General features: G+C 41.9%; 2 protein-coding genes across 8 annotated transcripts in view; both read left to right on the top strand.

Annotated features, from left to right (window-relative positions):
• The window catches only part of LOC115105482 (RAB guanine nucleotide exchange factor (GEF) 1), a 34,840-nt gene extending 21,533 nt beyond the window's left edge, over positions 1-13,307 (top strand). For 6 of the 7 annotated variants that reach the window (XM_029627586.2, XM_029627585.2, XM_029627582.2 and 3 more), the window contains 5 exons: positions 2,165-2,246; positions 7,310-7,442; positions 7,659-7,750; positions 7,937-8,193; positions 8,309-13,307. In XM_029627586.2, coding sequence (XP_029483446.1) covers positions 2,165-2,246; positions 7,310-7,442; positions 7,659-7,750; positions 7,937-8,193; positions 8,309-8,728 — 984 coding nt within the window. In that variant the 3' untranslated portion in view covers positions 8,729-13,307. The remainder of the gene's footprint in view (positions 1-2,164; positions 2,247-7,309; positions 7,443-7,658; positions 7,751-7,936; positions 8,194-8,308) is intronic. The other variant, XR_003859868.2, reaches the window with a different exon arrangement.
• A 1,370-nt stretch (positions 13,308-14,677) lies between these two features.
• LOC115105481 (E3 ubiquitin-protein ligase TRIM37-like) overlaps positions 14,678-21,953 on the top strand; it is a 28,269-nt gene continuing 20,993 nt past the window's right edge. Inside the window, 9 exon segments of the mRNA XM_029627579.2 lie at positions 14,678-15,100; positions 15,903-15,981; positions 17,930-18,031; positions 18,402-18,442; positions 18,911-19,027; positions 19,963-20,050; positions 20,167-20,289; positions 20,546-20,669; positions 20,776-20,843. Coding sequence (XP_029483439.2) covers positions 15,093-15,100; positions 15,903-15,981; positions 17,930-18,031; positions 18,402-18,442; positions 18,911-19,027; positions 19,963-20,050; positions 20,167-20,289; positions 20,546-20,669; positions 20,776-20,843 — 750 coding nt within the window. The 5' untranslated portion in view covers positions 14,678-15,092.

Raw genomic sequence — 21,953 nt, 5'->3', positions numbered from 1 at the left:
AAACGTGCAGGGTACAAAACGATATCTGAAAGGCATAGATATACAGTTGAAGTCAGAGGTTTACATACACCTTAGCCAAATAGATTTAAACACAGTTTTTCCTAGTAACAATTCCCTGTCTTAGGTCAGTTAGGATGACCACTTTATTTTAAGAATGTGAAATGTCAGAATACTAGTTGAGAGAATTATTTATTTCAGCTTTTATTTCTTTCATCACATTCCCAGTGGGTCAGAAGCTTACATACACTCAATTAGTATTTGGTAGCGTTACCTTTAAATTGTTTAACTTGGGTCAAACGTTTCGGGTACCCTTCCACGAGCTTCCCACAATAAGTTGGGTGAATTTTGGCCCATTCCTCCTGAAAGAGCTGGTGTAACTGAGTCAGGTTTGTAGGCCTCCTTGCTTGCACATGCACATTTTCTAAGGATTGAGGTCAGGGCTTTGTGATGGCCACACCAATACCTTGACTTTGTTGTCCTTAAGCCATTTTGCTTGGGGTCTTTGTCCATTTGCGACCAAGCTTTAACTTCCTGACTGATGTCTTGAGATGTTGCTTCAATATATCCGTAATTTTCCCCCCTCATGATTCCATCTATTTTGTGAAGTGCACCAGTCCATCCTGCAGCAAAGCACCCCCACAACATGATGCTGCTCCCCCGTGCTTCACGGTTGGGATGGTGTTCTTCGGCTTGCAAGCTTCCCCCTTTTTCCTCCAAACATAACGATGGTCATTATGGACAAACAGTTCTATTTTTGTTTCATCAGACCAGAGGACATTTATCCCCATGTGCAGTTGCAAACCGTAGTCTGGCTTTTTTATGGCGGTTTTGGAGCTGTGGCTTATTCCTTGCTGAGCGGCCTTTCAGGTTATGTCAATATAGGACTTGTTTTACTGTGGATATAGATACTTTTGTACCTGTTTCCTCCAGCATCTTCACAAGGTCGTTTGCAGTTGTTCTGGGATTGATTTGCACTTTTCGCACAAAAGTACTTTAATCTCTAGGACACAGAACGCGCCTCCTTCCTGAGCGGTATGACGGCTGCGTGGTTCCATGGTGTTTATACTTGCGTACTATTGTTTGTACAGATGAACATGGTCCCTTCAGGCATTTGGAAATTGCTCCCAAGGATGAACCATGCTTGTGGAGGTCTACAATCTTTCTTCTGAGGTCTTGGTTGATTTCTTTTGATTTTCCCATGATGTCAAGCAAAGAGGCACTGAATTTGAAGGTAGGCCTTGAAATACATCCACAGGTACACCTCCAATTGACTCAAATGATGTCAATTAGCCTATCAGAAACTTCTAAAGCCATGACATCATTTTCTGGAATTTTCCAAGCCGTTTAAAGGCACAGTCAATTTAGTGTATCTAAACTTTCTGATCCACTGGAATTGTGATACAGTGAATTAAAAGTTAAATAATCTGTCTGTAAACAATTGTTGGAAAAAGGACTTGTCATGCACAAAGATGTCCTAACCGACATGCCAAAACTATAGTTTGTTAACAAGAAATTTGTGGAGTGGTTGAAAAATGTGTTTTAATGACTCCAACCTAAGTGTATGTAAACTTCTGACTTCAGCACAATTTATGCTTGTGTGCAAATTATGACAACATTTTAAACAGGTCTTGATCCAGCTGAAACTTTGCAATAAACTGTATGGGTATGGGGGCATATACAATAGTGTTTAGGTATTTATCTTCTTTCAACAAAGGTCAGCCCTGAAAAGCACAAATGAAAGAATAGCTTTTATGTGTATGTTTTGAAATGAAATATTCCTATTTGATCTGGCAAAACACTCCAAGGTTCTCTCTTGTTTCAAAAAGTTATTTGTTTTTATTGGCTAGACAAGAATGTATTGTGGCTGTAGTAGCCTTTCTCACAATCAGTAGTTGTGTTGTAGATAGTTTACAGAACAGTGTCTTTTATAATTTCCTTCAGTGTAAAGCTCTTTTTTTTATGGTATCTTTTGTAGAAATATAATTAAATTATATAAACAGAGAAAAACAGCTGTTGTGGTGAGGTTAAAAAGTTATTTCAAGCTGTCATACATTTTGTCAGGAACATGCAATTTTGTTTGTTTGGTTGTTATGGTATGTAGTTCATCTCATCCAGACATTGACATTGATTGACAAATACCTGGGATGACATTTTGATTTTTCAGGACTTGAGTGCTGACGAGCTGTCAGAGTGTGTCCAAGACTTCTACCAGAATTTGTCTGACCGCCTCATGACTCATTTTAAAGGTAGGTTCAAACAACATTAAGAATGATGACTCAAACAGCCAAAAAGGGATACAACAACTTGCACTGTGCAAAATGCAAATACAATGCAATCGTTAGATTCACAAAAATGGACTAAACGGAGTCCCAATGTGTTTCAACTAACTGTGTTCTAGTGCACAATAAAGTGTTCTGTTGGTCTTTTTGGCTTACAAAATGCCTTTTGGTTTTATTTGCAAGTAGAAATATCTACTGATTTAACCTTTTATTTAACTAAGCAGTCAGTTAAGAACAAATTCTTATTTACAATGACGGTCTACCCCGGCCAAACCCTAACCCAAATGACGCTGGGCCAATTGTGTGCCGCCCTATGGGACTCCCAATCACAGCCGGTTGTGATACAGCCTGGAATCAAACCAGGGTCTGTAGTGACGCTTCTAGCACTAAGATGCAGTGCCTTGGAACTGCTGTAACTACTACTGTAACTAGAAAAGTACATTTCCTGAAGTGTGGGCTTGCAAGCTTGTCTTGAAGTATCAATTGATTGATAAGATACAATAGCCTGAACATGTAAAAGTTGGTTTGGTGTCTGGCTTGAATGGTTCAAGAGTTACTATTATTGTGGTGTGTTATTTAAATAATAAGGCCCGATTGGGTGTGGTATTGGCCATATACCACCAACCCCCGAGGTGCCTTATTGCTATTATTAACTGGTTACTAGAGCAGTAAAAACAGTAAGTAATAAGAGAAGTAAAAACAAATGTTTTGTCATACCCATGGTATACGGTTTCGTATACCACGGCCGTCAGCCAACCAGAATTCTGGGCTGGAACCACCCAGTTTATAATTATTTTATTAGGATCCCTATTAGTTACTGCTAAAGCACTCTTGGCTGTCATTTAAATCTATGTTAATATATGCACTTTAAAATGTTTTACATAAGTATACAAACTGTATGCAAGTACACTAATTTGAGTAAGTCTGCACATGTCAACGTTGGTTTGGAATTCCAATCCAGTGCAGAGCTGGTGTCCGGCCGATACACTGACTATAGCCTGAATCCACCTCTTATGCCTGTACTGTAGATCGCTCCTTTGAGTGGGAGTGGTTGACCTGATATTTGGATTATTTCATAAGGTTGGACGGTCAAACTGAACACTTCACCCAATATCTGTATTTGTTGACAGTAGGCCTATAATTAAATTTTTTATCACTGCACTTGTCTGCTGCTTTAGAATCTCTTTCTCTGTCTCTCTTTTGCTCTCTCTCGGTATATGTCGGTAATAGACATGTTGTGTACAGTGGGGCAAAAAAGTATTTAGTCAGCCGCCAATTGTGCAAGTTCTCCCACTTAAAAAGATGAGAGGCCTGTAATTTTCATCATAGGTACACTTCAACTATGACAGACAAAATGAGGGGAAAAAATCCAGAAAATCACATTGTAGGATTTTTAATTAATTTATTTGCAAATTATGGTGGAAAATAAGTATTTGGTCACCTACAAACAAGCAAGATTTCTGGCTCTCACAGACCTGTAACTTCTTCTTTAAGAGGCTCCTCTGTCCTCCACTCGTTACCTGTATTAATGGCACCTGTTTGAACTTGTTATCAGTATAAAATACACCGGTCCACAACCTCAAACAGTCACATTCCAAACTCCACTATGGCCAAGACCAAAGAGCTGTCAAAGGACACCAGAAACAAAATTGTAGACCTGCACCAGGCTGGAAAGACTGAATCTGCAATAGGTAAGCAGCTTGGTTTGAAGAAATCAACTGTGGGAGCAATTATTAGGAAATGGAAGTCATACAAGACCACTGATAATCTCCCTCGATCTGGGGCTCCATGCAAGATCTCACCCCGTGGGGTCAAAATGATCACAAGAACGGTGAGCAAAAATCCCAGAAGCACACGGAGGGGCCTAGTGAATGACCTGCAGAGAGCTGGGACCAAAGTAACAAAGCCTACCATCAGTAACACACTCCGCCGCCAGGGACTCAAATCCTGCTGTGCCAGACGTGTCCCCCTGCTTAAGTCAGTACATGTCCAGGCCAGTCTGAAGTTTGCTAGAGAGCATTTGGATGATCCAGAATAAGATTGGGAGAATGTCATATGGTCAGATGAAACCAAAATATAACTTTTTGGTAAAAACTCAACTCGTCGTGTTTGGAGGACAAAGAATGCTGAGTTGCATCCAAAGAACACCATACCTACTGTGAAGCATGGGGGTGGAAACATCGTTTTTCTGCAAAGGGACCAGGACGACTGATCCGTGTAAAGGAAAGAATGAATGGGGCCATGTATTGTGAGATTTTGAGTGAAAATCTCCTTCCATCAGCAAGGGCATTGAGGATGAAACGTGGCTGGGTCTTTCAGCATGACAATGATCCCAAACACACCGCCTGGGCAACGAAGGAGTGGCTTCGTAAGAAGCATTTCAAGGTCCTGGAGTGGCCTAGCCAGTCTCCAGATCTCAACCCAATAGAAAATCTTTGGAGGGAGTTGAAAGTCTGTGTTGCCCAGCAACAGCCCCAAAACATCACTGCTCTAGAGGAGATCTGCATGGAGGAATGGGACAAAATACCAGCAACAGTGTGTGAAAACCTTGTGAAGACTTACAGAAAACGTTTGACCTCTGTCATTGCCAACAAAGGGTATATAACAAAGTATTGAGATAAGTATTTGGTCAATAACAAAAGTTTATTTTCCACCATAATTTGCAAATAAATTCCTTAAAAATCCTACAATGTGATTTTCTGGAGAAAAAAAATCTAATTTTATCTGTCATAGTTGAAGTGTACCTATGATGAAAATTACAGGCCTCATCTTTTTAAGTGGGATAACTTGCACAATTGGTGGCTGACTAAATACGTTTTTGCCCCACTGTAAGTATTCAGATCCTTTACCTAGTACTTTGTTGAAGTACCTTTTGGCAGTAATTTACAGCCTCGATCGTCTTGGGTATGACGCTGCAAGCTTGACACACCTGTATTTGGGAAGTTTCTCCCATTCATCTCTGCAGAACCTTTCAAGCTTTGTCAGGTTGGATGGAGAGCGTCGTTGCACAGCTATTTTCAGGTCTCCCCAGAGATGTTCGTTCCGGTTCAAGTTAGGGCTCTGGCTGGGCCACTCAAGGACATTTTAGAGACTTGTCCCGAAGTCAAGACAACGCAGGAGTGGCTATGTGCTTAGGGTCGTTGTCCTGTTGGAAAGTGAACCTTCGCCCCAGTCTGAGGTCCTGAGCTCTCTGGAGCAGGTTTTCATCAAGGATCTCTCTGTACTTTGCTCTGTTCATCTTTCCCTCGGTCCAGACTAGTTTCCCAGTCCCTTCCGCTTAAAAACCTCCCCACAGCATGATGCTGCCACCATGCTTCACCGTAGGGATGGTGCCAGGTTTACTCTAGATGTGACGATGGCATTCATGCCTAAGAGTTCAATCTTGGTTTCATCAGGCCAGAGAATCTTGTTTCTAATGGCCTGAGAGTCCTTTAGGTGCCTTTTGGCAAACTCCAAATGGGCCGTTGTGCCTTTTTTACTGAGGAGTGGCTTCCGTCGGGCCACTCTACCATAAAGGCCTGATTCGTGGAGTGCTGCAAAGATGGTTGTCCTTCTGGAAGGTTCTCCCATCTCCACAGAGGAACTCTGGAGCTCTGTCAGAGTGACCACCGGGTTCTTTGTCACCTCCCTGACCAAGGCCTTTCTCCCCCAATTGCTCAGTTTGGCCAGGCGGCCAGCTCTAGGAAGAGTGTTGGTGGTTCCAAACTTACATTTAATTATGAAGGCCACTGTGTTCTTGGAGACCTTTTGATGCTATAGAAATATTGTGGTACCCTTCCCCAGATCTGTGCCTCGACACAATCCTGTCTTGGAGTTCTACGGACAATTCCTTTGACCTCATGGATTGGTTTTTGCTCTGACATGCACTGTCGACTGTGGGACCTTATTTTGACAGGTTGTGTGCCTTTCCAAATCATGTCCAATCAATTGAATTTATCACAGGTGGACTCCATGTTGTAGAAACATCTCAAGGATGATCAATGGAAACAGGATGCACCTGAGCTAAATTGAGTCTCATAGCAAAGGGTCTGAATACTTATGTAAATACGGTATTTCTGTTGTTTTTTTGTCATTATGGGGAATTGTAACATTTTAAAAATCCATTTTAGAATAAGGCTGTAAGGTAACAAAATGTGGAAAAAGGCAAGGGATCTGAATACTTTCCAAATGCACTGTATGTGGAAACCATGGTGTATGGAATTGAATGTAGCCTAACCTTTTTTGTAACACACAAATCTCCTCTCGTAAAATGTAGAATACAGAGATTAATCAGCAGCGACTAGTATCAAAGCCTTCAGCTACTGTGAAGTGTAGGAACTCCTCCAGTATCCCGTTCTCATGTAACGCACCACCACAGAAATCTGTTCCATTTCTTACCTCCATCCTTTTCTGGTCCCTTTGCTTAACATATCAGCCATAAGTGCTAGGTCTATTATTTACTTCTGGATATGATGGTTGATGCTTTTAGATCATTGAGTAGCCTACATCTGTTTCTCATAGAATTTTTCACACAGGGCACTTTTGATTTGCCAGGCAGACTGTTTGGGAAATTCTTGGCAAAATTTGAATATGCCTACTTCTCCATACGCCATGACTACACAACTGATATCTGGGTATTTTTGCTAGAAAATGTTGGCCCAGTCACTTTGACTCAGGCCCAGCCACACAGCAATTTCTGCCAATGCCTTTGACACTAATACAAGTGATCTCTAAGCACTTCACCAAGAGGCCAGTGAGGACAAAAGGAATGACTGATAAGCCTGTTGACTCGAAATCCTTTCTCTCATATCAAAGGCTAAAGTCCTATCTCTTGGTCCTCATTGACTGATATAGGAAACGTTTTTGTGAGATGTCAGGCCTTTAGACCAAATAGATACTTTGATCTTTGATGTGTAGAATGTTTGCATGACTCATCTGTTCCTCACTGTGTGCTACATAGGCATAAAGCTAATATACAGTTGATACTATGGTAATGTTTTATATGTAATGAAGACTAAAGTAAAGCCTCATGGGGTGTCTCTTCCCTCCAGGCTCTTCAGAGCGGGTGGAGCGAGTGATGGACGAGGTGGAGAAGTACATTATGACACGCCTGTATAAGAGTGTCTTCTGCCCCGAGACCACAGACGATGAGGAGAAAGACCTGGCCACTCAGAACCGGATACGGTAAGGACTACCATATCCTGTCTGAGGACAAGCCGTTTAATCTGTGCTTGTGTGTTGGGATATTTACCACTGTGGACAGAGAGATGCATGCAATTATGTGACTATATCACTGTGGGTGGTAATGCCCCTTTTGCGTGTCTGTCTCTGTGGGTGTTGGTGGCACGGTGGGTGTTAGTCACTGTAGGTCTCGCTCAACCACGACACTCTGTTGTACAGGGCGTTACACTGGGTGGACATTCAGATGCTTTGTGTGCCAGTGGATGAGGAGATCCCAGAGGTTTCAGACAACGTGGTCAAAGCCATAACAGGTGAGCTATTGATGGTGTCACACTGGACCCCATTAGGACTCAACCAAAACATGGGTAGTGTGGTTCGAGGACACTGCAGAGTGTTGCCTTTAGTTTGCTATGAGTCTTGTACAAACATTCATAGACTTTGTTAATGAAATCTTGTTAGTGTGGACAGGATTGTGAATTGTGTGTGTCGCGTCACAGATGTCATCGAGATGGACTCCAAGCGGGTACCCCGGGACAAGCTAGCGTGCATCACGCGCTGCAGCAAGCACATCTTCAGCGCCATCAAGATCACGAAGAGCGAGCCAGCCTCGGCCGACGACTTCCTGCCCACCCTGATCTACATCGTGCTGAAGGCCAACCCTCCACGCCTGCAATCCAACATCCAGTACATCACCCGCTTCTGCAACCCCAGCAGGCTCATGACTGGAGAGGACGGATACTACTTCACTAACCTGGTACCTGTCTCTGTGCCACCTCACACCACTCCCTCATGCCCACACCAAGTTGATGAGAACCAAGCACACACACTTTTTGTTCATGGCTCACCTCATGTGTCCTTTCTATGTTTAGTGCTGTGCAGTTGCCTTCATCGAGAAACTGGACGCCCAGTCTCTCAACTTGGACCCAGAGGACTTTGAGCGCTACATGTCGGGCCAGGCCTCTCCTCGCAGGCCTGAGGCAGACAGCGGCTGGCCCCAGGTGGACCCTCCTACTGGTTCTGCCGCCTCCAGTCCCGCCCTATCCCAGGTCTACCAGAACCTGGACCTCCTGTCTGGCCTGGGGAGCAGACAAGACAGGGTTCTGGAGGGGGTGCAGAGCCTGCAGAGAGACCTGATCACCTGGCAGGAGAGTGTGGAGCGAGAGGTGCAGGAGATCCTGGAGAAGTACCCGCTGGAGATCCGCCTGCCCACCCCCTCCGCCATTGACTCAGACAACGTGGAAAACGACCGGCTGCCACCACCACTGACACCCCAGGTGTTTGCTGGGTAATGTCTCTGCAGAATCGGAGGCAACAAAGGGCTTCTTGAACAAATGACTGCGCCTCTCTAATGTCTTGAGACGTCATTGGCTCTTCACTTTGGTGAGGTTCAGGAAGTGGCAGCCCCCTCCTGTCTCCACTGCTACGCTTTTAAACATTCTCACATACTGTAAGCTTTGGTCCATTTTGGCCCCTAGACCCTTTTCTGATAGCATTCACAGATCTTATTATCTCAGCCTGGTTAAATTAAGCATTAATAGATCAAAAGGATGGACTAAGTTTGAGGAAAAGGGTTTAGGGACTGAAATGAAGCCAAGCCAAAACAATGCTCCTGCATACACATACTCCTTTTAGACCTGACCTCTTCAAATGGCCTCACACTATGTATGGCGGAGTTGGCATTCGGCCCTAGTCTGTAATCCTCTACAACCCTGCTGCACAGACCCAGACGACACATCTTGATACTGTAAGATTACTTCTCCAGCTTGTAGTGCTGAAAGGAGTATGTATTTTTAGATGGCTGCTGCTGAATTTGGGAAACGCTGACTTCTGCATCTTGCAGTATGCACTCTGCAGTATTGTATAATCTGCTTGCATGTGCTTTGCTCCTATCCTTCTTGAGTCTCCAGCGAGGGACCAGGGTGCAGGCTAATTGTGCGCAATGGGGGAAAAGGGATGTGTTTCATCCAAAACCAAAGGTCTTAAGCTGGTTCTTATGTGATTATGCCCCAATGAGTGGTCTCAACTGATATTTGTAATGGTAATATAGAGCGCTTAATCATCAGAAAATTATGAATTAGGTAGGTACGGTTCTTTTAACTTCTCTCATTAATTTTATATCTCAACTATGTGTCAGTATAAGAGCCCTTACTGTAAGTATTAAAGGACCTTTTTCCTGATGATGTGATCTGACCAGGAAAACTCCTGTTACTCTCATGTAGGATGCCCATGAGGCACAGTAATGCTGAAGCATGCTTCTTATTATACCATGGAATCGCAGGGCAATATTTCTTTTTTGATAGTTGAACCATGGTGCTGATGCTGTAACTACATTGTGTACTACAATAGGAAAATTATCCTGTATGGTCCTAAATTAACAATGTATTAAAAGGGAATTTATTCTCGCAGGTGCATAATATGTATTGGTTGGGGATAACAATATTATTGGAGGGCAGTGTAAGAAGTTAGCTTTTTAACACGTTAATGTTGGATAAACAATTACTACCTATGGTATTGTGAGGCAAAGCACATACAGTGGGGCAAAAATGTATTTAGTCAGCCACCAATTGTGCAAGTTCTCCCACTTAAAAAGATGTGAGGCCTGTAATTTATCATAGGTACACTTCAACTATGACAGACAAAATGAGAGAAAAAAAATCCAGAAAATCACATTGTAGGATTTTAAATTAATTAATTTGCAAATTATGGTGGAAAATAAGTATTTGGTCACCTACAAACAAGCAATATTTCTGGCTCTCACAGACCTGTAACTTCTTCTTTAAGAGGCTCCTCTGTCCTCCACTCGTTACCTGTATTAATGGCACGTGTTTGAACTTGTTATCAGTATAAAAGACACCTGTCCACAACCTCAAACAGGCACACTCCAAACTCCACTATGGCCAAGACCAAAGAGCTGTCAAAGGACACCAGAAACAAAATTGTAGACCTGCACCAGGCTGGGAAGACTGAATCTGCAATAGGTAAGCAGCTTGGTTTGAAGAAATCAACTGGGAGCAATTATTAGGAAATGGAAGACATACAAGACCACTGATAATCTCCCTTGATCTGGGGCTCCACGCAAGATCTCACCCCGTGGGGTCAAAATGATCACAAGAATGGTGAGCAAAAATCCCAGAACCACACGGAGGGGCCTAGTGAATGACCTGCAGAGAGCTGGGACCAAAGTAACAAAGCCTACCATCAGTAACACACTCGTCGTGTTTGGAGGACAAAGACCAAAGAATGCGGAGTTGCATCCAAGAACACCATACCTACTGTGAAGCATGGGGGTGGAAACATCATGTTTTGGGGCTGTTTTTCTGCAAAGGGACCAGGACGACTGATCCGTGTAAAGGAAAGAATGAATGGGGCCATGTATCGTGAGATTTTGAGTGAAAACCTCCTTCCATCAGCAAGGGCATTGAAGATGAAACGTGGCTGGGTCTTTCAGCATGACAATGATCCCAAACACACCGCCCGGGCAACGAAGGAGTGGCTTCGTAAGAAGCATTTCAAGGTCCTGGAGTGGCCTAGCCAGTCTCCAGATCTCAACCCCATAGAAAATCTTTGGAGGGAGTTGAAAGTCAGTGTTGCCCAGCAACAGCCCCAAAACATCACTGCTCTAGAGGAGATCTGCATGGAGGAATGGGCCAAAATACCAGCAACGGTGTGTGAAAACCTTGTGAAGATTTACAGAAAACGTTTGACCTCTCTGTCATTGCCAACAAAGGGTATATAACAAAGTATTGAGAAACTTTTGTAGGTGACCAAATACTTATAATTTGCAAATAAATTCATTAAAAATCCTACAATGTGATTTTCTGGATTTTTTTTTCACTCATTTTGTCTGTCATAGTTGAAGTATACCTATGAAAAATTACAGGCCTCATCTTTTTAAGTGGGAGAACTTGCACAATTGGTGGCTGACTAAATACTTTTTTGCTCCACTGTAACACTCCTCAATGAATTTGTAACTTGAACAAATACTTTTTAATTGTTTCCTTGGTATACTGCTGCTGGGCGATTCCAAGTCAGCGGAAGCAGAAAATATTGTTGTCTCAGGTTGTTCTGGCAATTCTCACATAGTAACTTTATTGACAAGAAGGATATTTAGCAAGCTTTTTACATTTGTATCACAAACCATTTTAGGCCCTCTTTATACCTACGCCGTACATGCCTCCTGTAAGACCCTATGATCTGTGAACAGTACATGATACAGACAACATCTTGGTGCCATTATACTCTTTATAGTGTGATCCATTATACTCTTTATAGTGTGATCCATTACTCTTTATAGTGTGATCCATTATATGTCTAGATTCTGAAATACAAATGTTCACATTCATTTATTCAACATTACAAATACTATTATAAATATCTCAAAACTACCCTTTCTGATTGTGTTCATTTGAAGACATATTGTTTGGAACAATATACTCTACAAGTACATCACATTTACAGAGTGGGCTCTCTGCTAATTCTGGAGTAATAATACATTTTGAGCACCACCAACATAGTGAATGAGGAAAAATGGATTTAAAGGGAACTCCATCTGTAGGTGATTACTAAATATGCAAGCCTAAAGGAGGGATGAGATTGGTTAATGACCTATAATGTCAATTTCTATGTATAAAATGTATGATTTCTTTAACAGTAGCAGAGAGTCACTCTGGAAATGTGACGTTTGAAGAGTAGATTGTTGAAAACTGTTTAAAATTAAGAAATCAAGTTGAGATATTCATTAATATTTGTTAATGTTTTATAAATTGATGTGAAAGTGTATTTCAGAATCTAGACATACTGCATATAATGGATCACACTATAAAGAGTATAATGACACCAAGATGGTCTGTATCATGTACTGTTCACAGGTCATAGGGTCTTACAGGAGGCATGTATAGGTATAAAAAGGGCCTAAACTGGCCACTTTCAACATGATTTTCTCAAAAATATTTTGCAATACGAATGTAGAAAGCATGTCAAACATCCTTCCTCCCAATGAAGTTCCTATGTGAGAATTGCCAGAACGATCTTCCGCTGGGCTAGAATCGACCTGCAATATTTCTAATTTATTTCGATGGTGCAGAATTATCTGGCTGTAATATATATATATATCAAGGTAATGGTACTACTTAAGCGAAATGTGAGAACCTATCAATAAGCGTGCTAAAATATGTGGCCCTTTAATTCTATCACATTCAAACGGTTGGAAAATATTTAAGAGGATGCCAGTCTAGTGAAACAAAGGATTAATAGAGGACTTTCAGTTAATACGCTTCTTTTCCATTTTGCAACAGATCTGGGAGCACCATCCTAAGTTTATTCTTCAGACAGTGGTACAATCTGTGAAACCTGAAGTTGACCAAGACGCAGGTTACTGTGTTATGTACAAAATGCCAGTGAACTGCTGATATATGGAGGTGGCATGTTGTATATCATAATGTAATCGTGAAATATGGATGATACCTGGGGAATGTTCAGTGGGGCGAAACACTCAGAACAATGCAGAAGGAACACTTCTTAACAGTTCGATCTGATTACCGCATGGTGTTTGCTATCAGCAATCCATTGAATGTTTTAATCACCTGAATAAGCCCCTGGTTGTAAAGTGTTAATTAACATCACTCATTCCGTTGTTACACATAGACATAACAGGTACTCTACCTTAACACTGTAATCAACTGTGACTGACTGCTAAGGGGTCTCTTAAGAGATTTCTAAACAAGTATGTGTATATTTATGTAAACTTTTAAACTGAATGGCACATCACTTTTTATTATGGACATGTAACTTATAAGAATAGCCTTGTTTTACAGTGTCTATTGTCAGTGTATTCATTGCCATTCAATGAATAAACCCCTGGATTTCAAATCCATCAGCTGTGTTACTTTTTTCTCCCTCACACCATTTCCACCCATAATGGTGATGTTTGTTCAAATTTAATTTACTGGAACTGTTGCTCGTTAACAGTGAATGCACTCAAATCTAGCCTAAATCACGTAGAGTAGTCTGCATTGCCTGCTGCAAATGACTTGCTACTGACATCTTGTGGTGAAAATGTTGACCAGAGTTGTGCTAAAGCAGATAAGATGGGGCACTGCACAGCAGTACGGGTTACTTTGGAACCATATCCCAATTCTGAGAATCCTGTGCAGAAAATGCATATGCTTGGTTTAATCTACATTTTGACATTCAGCCTCTGAATTTGTGCTGGAAATTCATTGACACCAAATTTCTAAAAAGCTGTACTGTAACAGAAAAGCTCACTGAACATTAGCATTATCAAATTGTGTTTTAGGTAGAACTTTTAAGATGTGGTTTTTGTTTCTAGCAATGACTATTTAATAGTGGCTGCTCTGGCGCTCTATATATTATATATGAAAGTGAGGAGAGAGGACATGATTAATACATATTGTAGTCGTATGTGCCTCTTTCTCCAAGTCTCTTGTCCTCATCTGCATTGATCAAATAGAATTGGACGGGTCACGTGTGTATGTAGATTGCCTACTAGCGTCCACCATATTGCTTTCACCTATCACATGTTTTCAGATTACAACAGGTGGAGATGAGACAACGGATGACAATTAAGATGTACTTTTGTTATGTGTGTCTATGGATGCCTATATTCATCAAGGTTCACAGTGTTTAGCTAGGCTTGATACCAGAGGATCCTGCTGAAAATGGGATGTGTCTCGATGGGGCTAGCCTGAATGAAAGACTTACATTTAACCAGGTTCACTGGGGACATAAAAAAATTGCTCAGTAATTTGGTCCCACATCCAGAGAAGGCAACGCCACTGAAGGCAACTCTCCGGGCGCTCTGTATTTAGTATGTGGGTCAATTTCTCACTCGGGTCCAAATGATGCTTCAGAATAAGGCATTTTCAGTGGAAGGTCCACATTTCAGTACAGTTTTAAGCATGGCATAGTTGATAAGTAACTTTGATTCTGCACTTGCAATGCAATGGGGATAATGATCAAATGATGTAACGTTAGCTAGCTAGGTTTTCAATTTCACATTTTGTGTTACCGTTTGTCTCCCCAATTTCTTATGGATATGTAATATGTAATTACATCACTGGAAATTACCATAGTCACAGAGAATTTGTTTTTCAATATCAGTGGTGTGTGCGGATCATACGATAATAAAATGGGTGTGTTGCCTTACCATCTCAGCTATATGGGCCATTGCCCATTGGATCATTTACAAACGTCCCACCTTCCACCGCTTTTACATTGGTTTAAGCAATATCCGAAGAGCTCGCGATAAACAGGGGAATGGTCTCCAATGGTGATATGTAGCTGCAGCAGATGATACAGCCTGCATCATGGGAGAAATATAAATGTAGTCACGGATTGCAAAAAATATATCTAGTCTTGCGTTCAAATGTATCATTGAATGACGCCTGCATTTACTGTATGAATTCGATATTTACAGCTGAGGCAATTTAGCTGCTAGCTAGCTAGGTAAAGTAAGCTCGATGCTAATTCGTTTATTAGTCAGTGGATGTTCGGAATCAGGCTAACTAGCAAGCTAGTTCCACCATCCAATTCCACCCATCCAAAATAATAGTGGAACTTCGGCGTGTATCTTCAGCGCGGTTATCGATGCCTTTTTGAAGAAATAGCTACGCCAGTTAGCTATCTAGCAAGCATATGAGAAGGTAAGATAACTATCATAGTCCGCTAACGTTAGCTAGCTCGCTAGCTATGAATTAGAATTTGCCATCAGCCCTCATAACATAATGCACAACTTCATTGGCTCTTTTTTTTAAATGTTTACTAGTTAGCTTTGTTGTTCAACCCCATGTCAAACTACAATTATTTTTAATGGTGTGTGTATAGATGGATATAACCAACAAAGTTTTGGAAACCAGTATTAATTAGCCAAGTCACCACCTGCTTAACGTTAGCTAACCAGTCACAGAGCCAAACTCTTTTTCAGCTTGAAGTTATTGAGCACCAATGTTCGTTTGAAATACCGTTATCATGAACTCATTCATTTATGCGCTGGAAATGACTTGACCTCTATCTGCATTAGTTTGACACAACTGGGGTGTGTTCATTACAGAAAGTCTACCGTTTAAGAACCAAACTAAACGGGGAGGGACCTACCTGAATGTTTGCATTTCGATTTGGCGTAAACTGTTTCTGCAAAAAGTTTTGCAACAGAATCTGCGTAACGATTACACCCCAAACAGTTGGAAAACATCAAACTAATATTTATATTGGACATATTAATTTAGTTCCCGCCCTGTTTGTTGGGTTCGTTTTCGCTGCAAAAGGGAATGTTTTGTAACCCTGCGACGTATCCATTAAGTTGATTCTGTTGCAAACCATTTCTTAAACATAAACAAACAGAACGAAACGGCCGGAATTTGTCAAATAGAAATTCGTTTTTGTTGCGAAGCGCAACTGTTTGGACTAATGATTACACCCCTGTTTTCTTTCTCACCATGATAATAGGTATTGGATTGAGATTTCACCCAATTTCCTCCACTTGAAGAAAACTGAACTGGCTGAGATGGATGAACAAAGTGTTGAGGTGTGGTCCATTTTGCACATCAGTATACAGTACCAGTCAAACGTTTGGACACCTACTTATTCAAGGGTTTTTCTTTATTTGTACTATTTTCTACTTTGTAGAATAATAGTGAAGACATCAACACTGAAATGACACATGGAATCATGTAGTAACCAAATAAGTGTAAAATAAATCTAAATATAGTTTAGATTCTTCAAAGTAGCCACCCTTTGCGTTGTTGACAGCTTTGTGCACTCTTGGCATTCTCTCAACCAGCTTCATGAGGGATGCTTTTCCAACAGTCTTGAAGAAGTTGGCTGCTTTCCTTCACACTGCGGTCCAACTCATCCCAAACCATCTCAATTGGGTTGAGGTCGGGTGATTGTGGAGGCCAGCTCATCTGACGCAGCACTCCATCACTCTCCTTCTTGGTCAAATAGTCCTTACACAGCCTGGAGGTGTGTTGGACCATTGTCCTGTTGAAAAGCAAATGATACTCCTACTAAGCGCAAACCAGATGGGATGGTGTATCGCTGCAGAATCCTGTGGTTGCCATGCTGGTTACGTGTGCCTTGAATTCTAAATAAATCACTGACAGTGTCACCAGCCAAACACCCCACATCATCACACCTCCATGTTTCACTGTGGGAACCACACATGTGGAGATCATCTTTTCACCTACTCTGCGTCTCACAAAGACACAGCGGGTTGGAACCAAAAATTTCAAATTTGGACTCATCAGACTAATGGACAGATTTCCACAGGTCTGATGTCCATTGCTTGTGTTTCTTGGCCCAAGCAAGTCTCTTCTTCGTATTGATGTCCTTTAGTAGTGATTACTTTGCAGCAATTCTACCATGAAGGCCTAATTCACGCAGTCTCTGAACAGTTGATGTTGAGGTGTCTGCTACTTGAACTCCGTGAAGCATTTATTTGGGCTGGTAACTCTAATGAACTTGTCTGAGGCAGTCCTCATGAGAGCCAGTTTCATCATAGCGCTTGATGGTTTTTGCGACTGCATTTTGACTGACCTTCATGTCTTAAAGTAATGATGGACTGTCATTTCTCTTTGCTTATTTGAGTTGTTCTTGTCATAATATGGACTTGGTATTTTACCAAATAGGACTATTTTATCTGGTTGAGAGAATGCGAAGAGAGTGCAAAGCTTTCATCAAGGCAAAGAGTGGCTTTGAAGAATTTGTCATCTCAAATATATTTGGATATGTTTAACTTTTTTTGGTTACTACATGATTCCATATGTTTTATTTCATAGTTTTGAGGTCTTCACTATTATTCTACAATGTAAAAAATAAAAGCCTGGAATTAGGTGTCAACTTTTGACTGGTACTATATGTGAATAAGGTATGTTTTTTAAAAATGTTTTAATACATTTGCAAACGTTTAAAAAAAAAAAAACGATTTTCACTCTGTCATTATGTATGTCACTGGTTACCTCACTGCAGCTTTAGATAAAGACCCATCTCTGACTTGCTTGTGTGAACAACTAGACACACTGCTCTAACTAGAAAATCTCCTCAGCTGACAGGCGGATGGATGGAAGCACTCCTGAGCTCAGGATGTGTTACTAGACTAGAGCTTTTCCTCTCAGCCATCGTTGGCCTTATGCCAATTGCATTAGATTGTGATATTGCTCACCCCACCAGACAGTCATTTACATTGGTTTGTGCCTCAACTGTACCAAATAAGAATTGATTCCTGCTTGCATGTCCATGACTAAGCCCCCCGTGACCATTGTGCTGCTAGTTTTTATCACTGTTTGATAGATTGATATTTTCTGTATATTTAGAAAGTTAATTTACAAAATATATACCCTATATCACATTTCTAGTTAGGCCTGTATTAATTGAATGTATCGTACACCACATTTCAAGAGCCTACTGTTTCCTGTCAATTTATAATGGTTCCAGTCTTGCTTTGATAATTTAAAGCCTTCCATCTCTGCACGTAGAGTATTGCGGAGGTGTTTCGTTGTTTCATCTGTATGGAGAAGCTGCGGGACGCTCGGCTCTGCCCCCACTGCTCCAAACTCTGCTGTTTCAGCTGCATAAGGGTGAGTCTCATGACATGTCGCCACGGGCAATGAGGCCAGCTCGTTAGCGTAACTGCACAGCTGGGTTGTGAGGGAGAAATCTACAACAATGCACATTAAAAAGTCTCTGTTCGGACTAACATGCTTAACTCACAGCATTGGTGAATTAAGCAGAAGCTTTATGAAACTACATTTCTTGTTTACCAGAGAAATCCAAAATTCCACTTTACATTTTCAAATTATTAAAGTATAGAAACATTCTCATTAGCGTTTACATTGAACTGTCAGGCTAGAAATATAGTAAATGAATGCGGTCATGGGTGTTAAGAATCTTATAGAAATCTATACAACCTCATCTGCAGTGCTGTAATGTAACCTCTCCTATTGACAGCGCTGGTTGACTGAGCAGAGAGCCCAATGCCCACACTGTCGGTAAGCCCTCCTCCTACTACTGTAGTAGTATTCAAAGTAGGGGTTGCGACCCCGGAAAAATTCTAGTGCCAGTATCAATTCATGCTGGTAAAAGAAACACGTTTCTTAAGAAGTCTTGCTTGAAAAATTCTTGAAGGTATACTAAACTTGGAGATCTGTATGTAACTTCCTTTGGCTATATTGTTTGATTAGATGTTTTTGGGTAGACCTAGGCCACTTGTTAAACTCATTTCCAGGAGGGCAGACTGTTTGCAGGATTTCGCTCCTCCCTGGTACTTGATTAATGAAGTAACGTCACTAATTAGTAAAGAACTCCCCTCACCTGGTTGTCTAGGTCTTAATTGAAAGGAAAAACTAAAAACATGCAGACACTAGGCCCTCCATGGAATGAGTTTGACATCCCTGACCTAGGCTCTAGCCACCATTTAGTGGGCATTATATGTCAAGCCTGATCTTGTGTGTGTCCAGGGCACCACTGCAGCTGCGGGAGCTGGTGAACTGCCGTTGGGTTGAGGAAGTTACCCAGCAGCTGGACACCCTGCAGCTCTGCAACCTCTCCAAACATGAGGAGAACGACAAGGACAAGTGAGCCCCAGCATCCCTCTCCATCGCTCCCCTGTGACTCGCCGCCTCATTCATCATCACTACCACTGCTTTTTTTTATCCTTCTGTCTCTCTCTGCCCTTTCTACCCCTTTCTGAAGACCTCTAAAACGACCTGAACCCCCATTAAACAAAATGTAGCTTGTACCTGCAGTATGAGGCAAAAGCAACCTAAAATGGTGTCCTTTCAGCTAGGAAATTTGAAGGCTCAGCACATTCTAATGTGGGCTGAGTTTATAAATGGCTGGTTGTTTGGGAGTTGTTTTGCTGACAGTAGCTTGTTTTCCACCCAATTGCCATTAGATTTTCATGCGAATATGGAAAAATCTGCTTAAAGAAAATATGCGCATTTCCCACCCTTGTTGGGGATAAAAATCAGTGCATGATGACAGTGCACATGTGAAATTGACTTTTTCACTTACGTTTCCGTGATTTCAATAAAAACCTAAAGATCAATGTTTCCATCACATTTTCAACTGTCAGACGGCTGTCAAGCATCGATCATCATGTCACCAGAATAAGACCCTTGATATTTAATGGATAGAGCGTCAAGCTCATCACTGTGCACTTTCACCACCCTATTTTATCTGTAGCCTAATAAACTGCATGGTTTCCCGAGTCGTAGTGGGAGGACCACACACCTGACTCCCAAGTTTACTTTGATATGATGGTTATTATATCAATATTTGTACATAAAGTAGTTTCCTCCTCCATTTCTCACATTATGGCTGCGTTTATAACATTTTACAGACCCTTCCTGTTTCCATCACAGCTATCATGATTTTTTTTTAAATACGGTTTGCCTTTACTTGCAAAAAAAACTGGATCGAAACATGGTTAATTATAGAAAATGTATTGAAAAGAGATTCCAGAGGGTCTGGATGTGTCAACCTTATCAGTTGTGTGGTTTGTCTACAGGTGTGAGAACCACCATGAGAAGCTCAGTGTGTTCTGCTGGACCTGTAAGAAGTGCATCTGCCACCAGTGTGCTCTGTGGGGAGGCATGGTAAGTGACCCCCAGAGGAGTATTCTCAATCAAGCCCACATCAGTTTGGTATAAGACAAGTACTCTGTCAGTCTGTCCCTCCATTTTATGATCACCACATCTACCCCTTTCCCAAGCATGGTGGCCACACCTTCAAGCCTCTGGCTGAGATCTATGAGCAGCACGTGACCAAGGTGAACGAGGAGGTGGCCAAGCTCCGCCGACGCCTCATGGAACTTATCAGCCTGGTGCAGGAAGTGGTGAGGGGAACTGTGTCTGTATATTATGACATATCATTGGATCGTTTGATTGTTTTTTTGTGGCTTGGTTAGACGCGCACATGAGAAAATAGTATCACTAATGCAGTGTTGAGTTTAACCGCTAGATGGCATAACGACACTACAGGTAATTATCCTCTGTAGCTAATTATCCTCTACCCACTATCTATGATGACAGATGAAGTTACAGTTGTACCAATATCTGCCTTCATTTGACATGGTTTTCTGGTTCTCTCAGGAGAGGAATGTGGAAGCAGTGCGAGGGGCCAAGGACGAGCGAGTGCGAGAGATCCGTAATGCAGTGGAAATGATGATCGCCCGTCTGGACAACCAGCTCAAGAACAAACTCCTCACCCTCATGGGTACGCTCATTTGGTGACACCATTCCGGGTTCACTCTAGTCACTGTAATGCCCTTCTATGTCACTGAAATATTATTTTTTTACATGAAAATGTCCTCTCACAACAGGTCAGAAGACCTCCCTCACCCAGGAGACTGAGCTACTGGAGTCTCTCCTACAAGAGGTGGAACATCAGGTGTGTGAACTTGTACCATACCACTCACTATACAGCGTACCATTTAATACATTTTAACACCAGTAAACCAAAAGGCAATAATGACAGCATAGGTGGCACTACAAGTGGATTGGACACGGTGTACCTGCTTGAGGGTGTGTGGTCCTGTGGTTTGTGGAGGTAGGTGTTTAAGAGGAGAGTGTGAAGTGTTTCCAGTGGAAGTCTGGCACGCCACACTGCACAGCACTCAGGGTAGCAGGAAGCTGGGGGAGAAAAGGCACTGAGCCACCAATGGTCTAGAAGCTTTCTCTCGTTTCATATTTACATTTACATTTAAGTCATTTAGCAGACGCTCTTATCCAGAGCGACTTACAAATTGGTGCTTTCACCTTATGACATCCAGTGGAACAGCCACTTTACAATAGTGCATCTAGGTCTTTTAAGGGGGGGGGGGGGGGGGGGGGAGAAGGATTACTTTATCCTATCCTAGGTATTCCTTAAAGAGGTGGGGTTTCAGGTGTCTCCGGAAGGTGGTGATTGACTCCGCTGTCCTGGCGTGGGAGTTTGTTCCACCATTGGGGGGCCAGAGCAGCGAACAGTTTTGACTGGGCTGAGCGGGAACTGTACTTCCTCAGTGGTAGGGAGGCGAGCAGGCCAGAGGTGGATGAACGCAGTGCCCTTGTTTGGGTGTAGGGCCTGATCAGAGCCTGGAGGTACTGAGGTGCCGTTCCCCTCATATCCTCTTACTCTGCATCTGCACCAAGGTTATTATAGTTTTGTGTTTTTAGATTCATTTTTATTTCTATTAGTTTTGAATTAGGTTTAGTTTGTTAGTTTTCAGACCTGATTTGTTCATTTTTATTTAGTTTAAGTTGTATGAAAATATTTAATTTTAGTGTTAATGGAAGAAAGCTTGCGTGAGAGGCTAGGAGCCATTTGTGTTGTATAGTTTTCTTGGGATGTCACTTCTTACCACTGGGGGGGTGATGGGTCAGGTCATAGGTTAGGCTAGCCCTTCTCATGACTCCAATGCTACATTGGAGTCATTCCACGTCCCTTTTGATTAGCTGAGGTGTTTTGGTCAAGTGTGGAATGCTCCATCTAGAAATGGTTGATACTTGATTGCGAGAT

Source organism: Oncorhynchus nerka, linkage group LG22 (assembly GCF_034236695.1).
Source record: "Oncorhynchus nerka isolate Pitt River linkage group LG22, Oner_Uvic_2.0, whole genome shotgun sequence".
In the NCBI taxonomy this organism is placed as follows: Eukaryota; Metazoa; Chordata; class Actinopteri; order Salmoniformes; family Salmonidae; genus Oncorhynchus; species Oncorhynchus nerka.
Note: the sequence above shows the minus strand (reverse complement) of the source record. Positions and strands in the feature narration are given on the sequence as shown.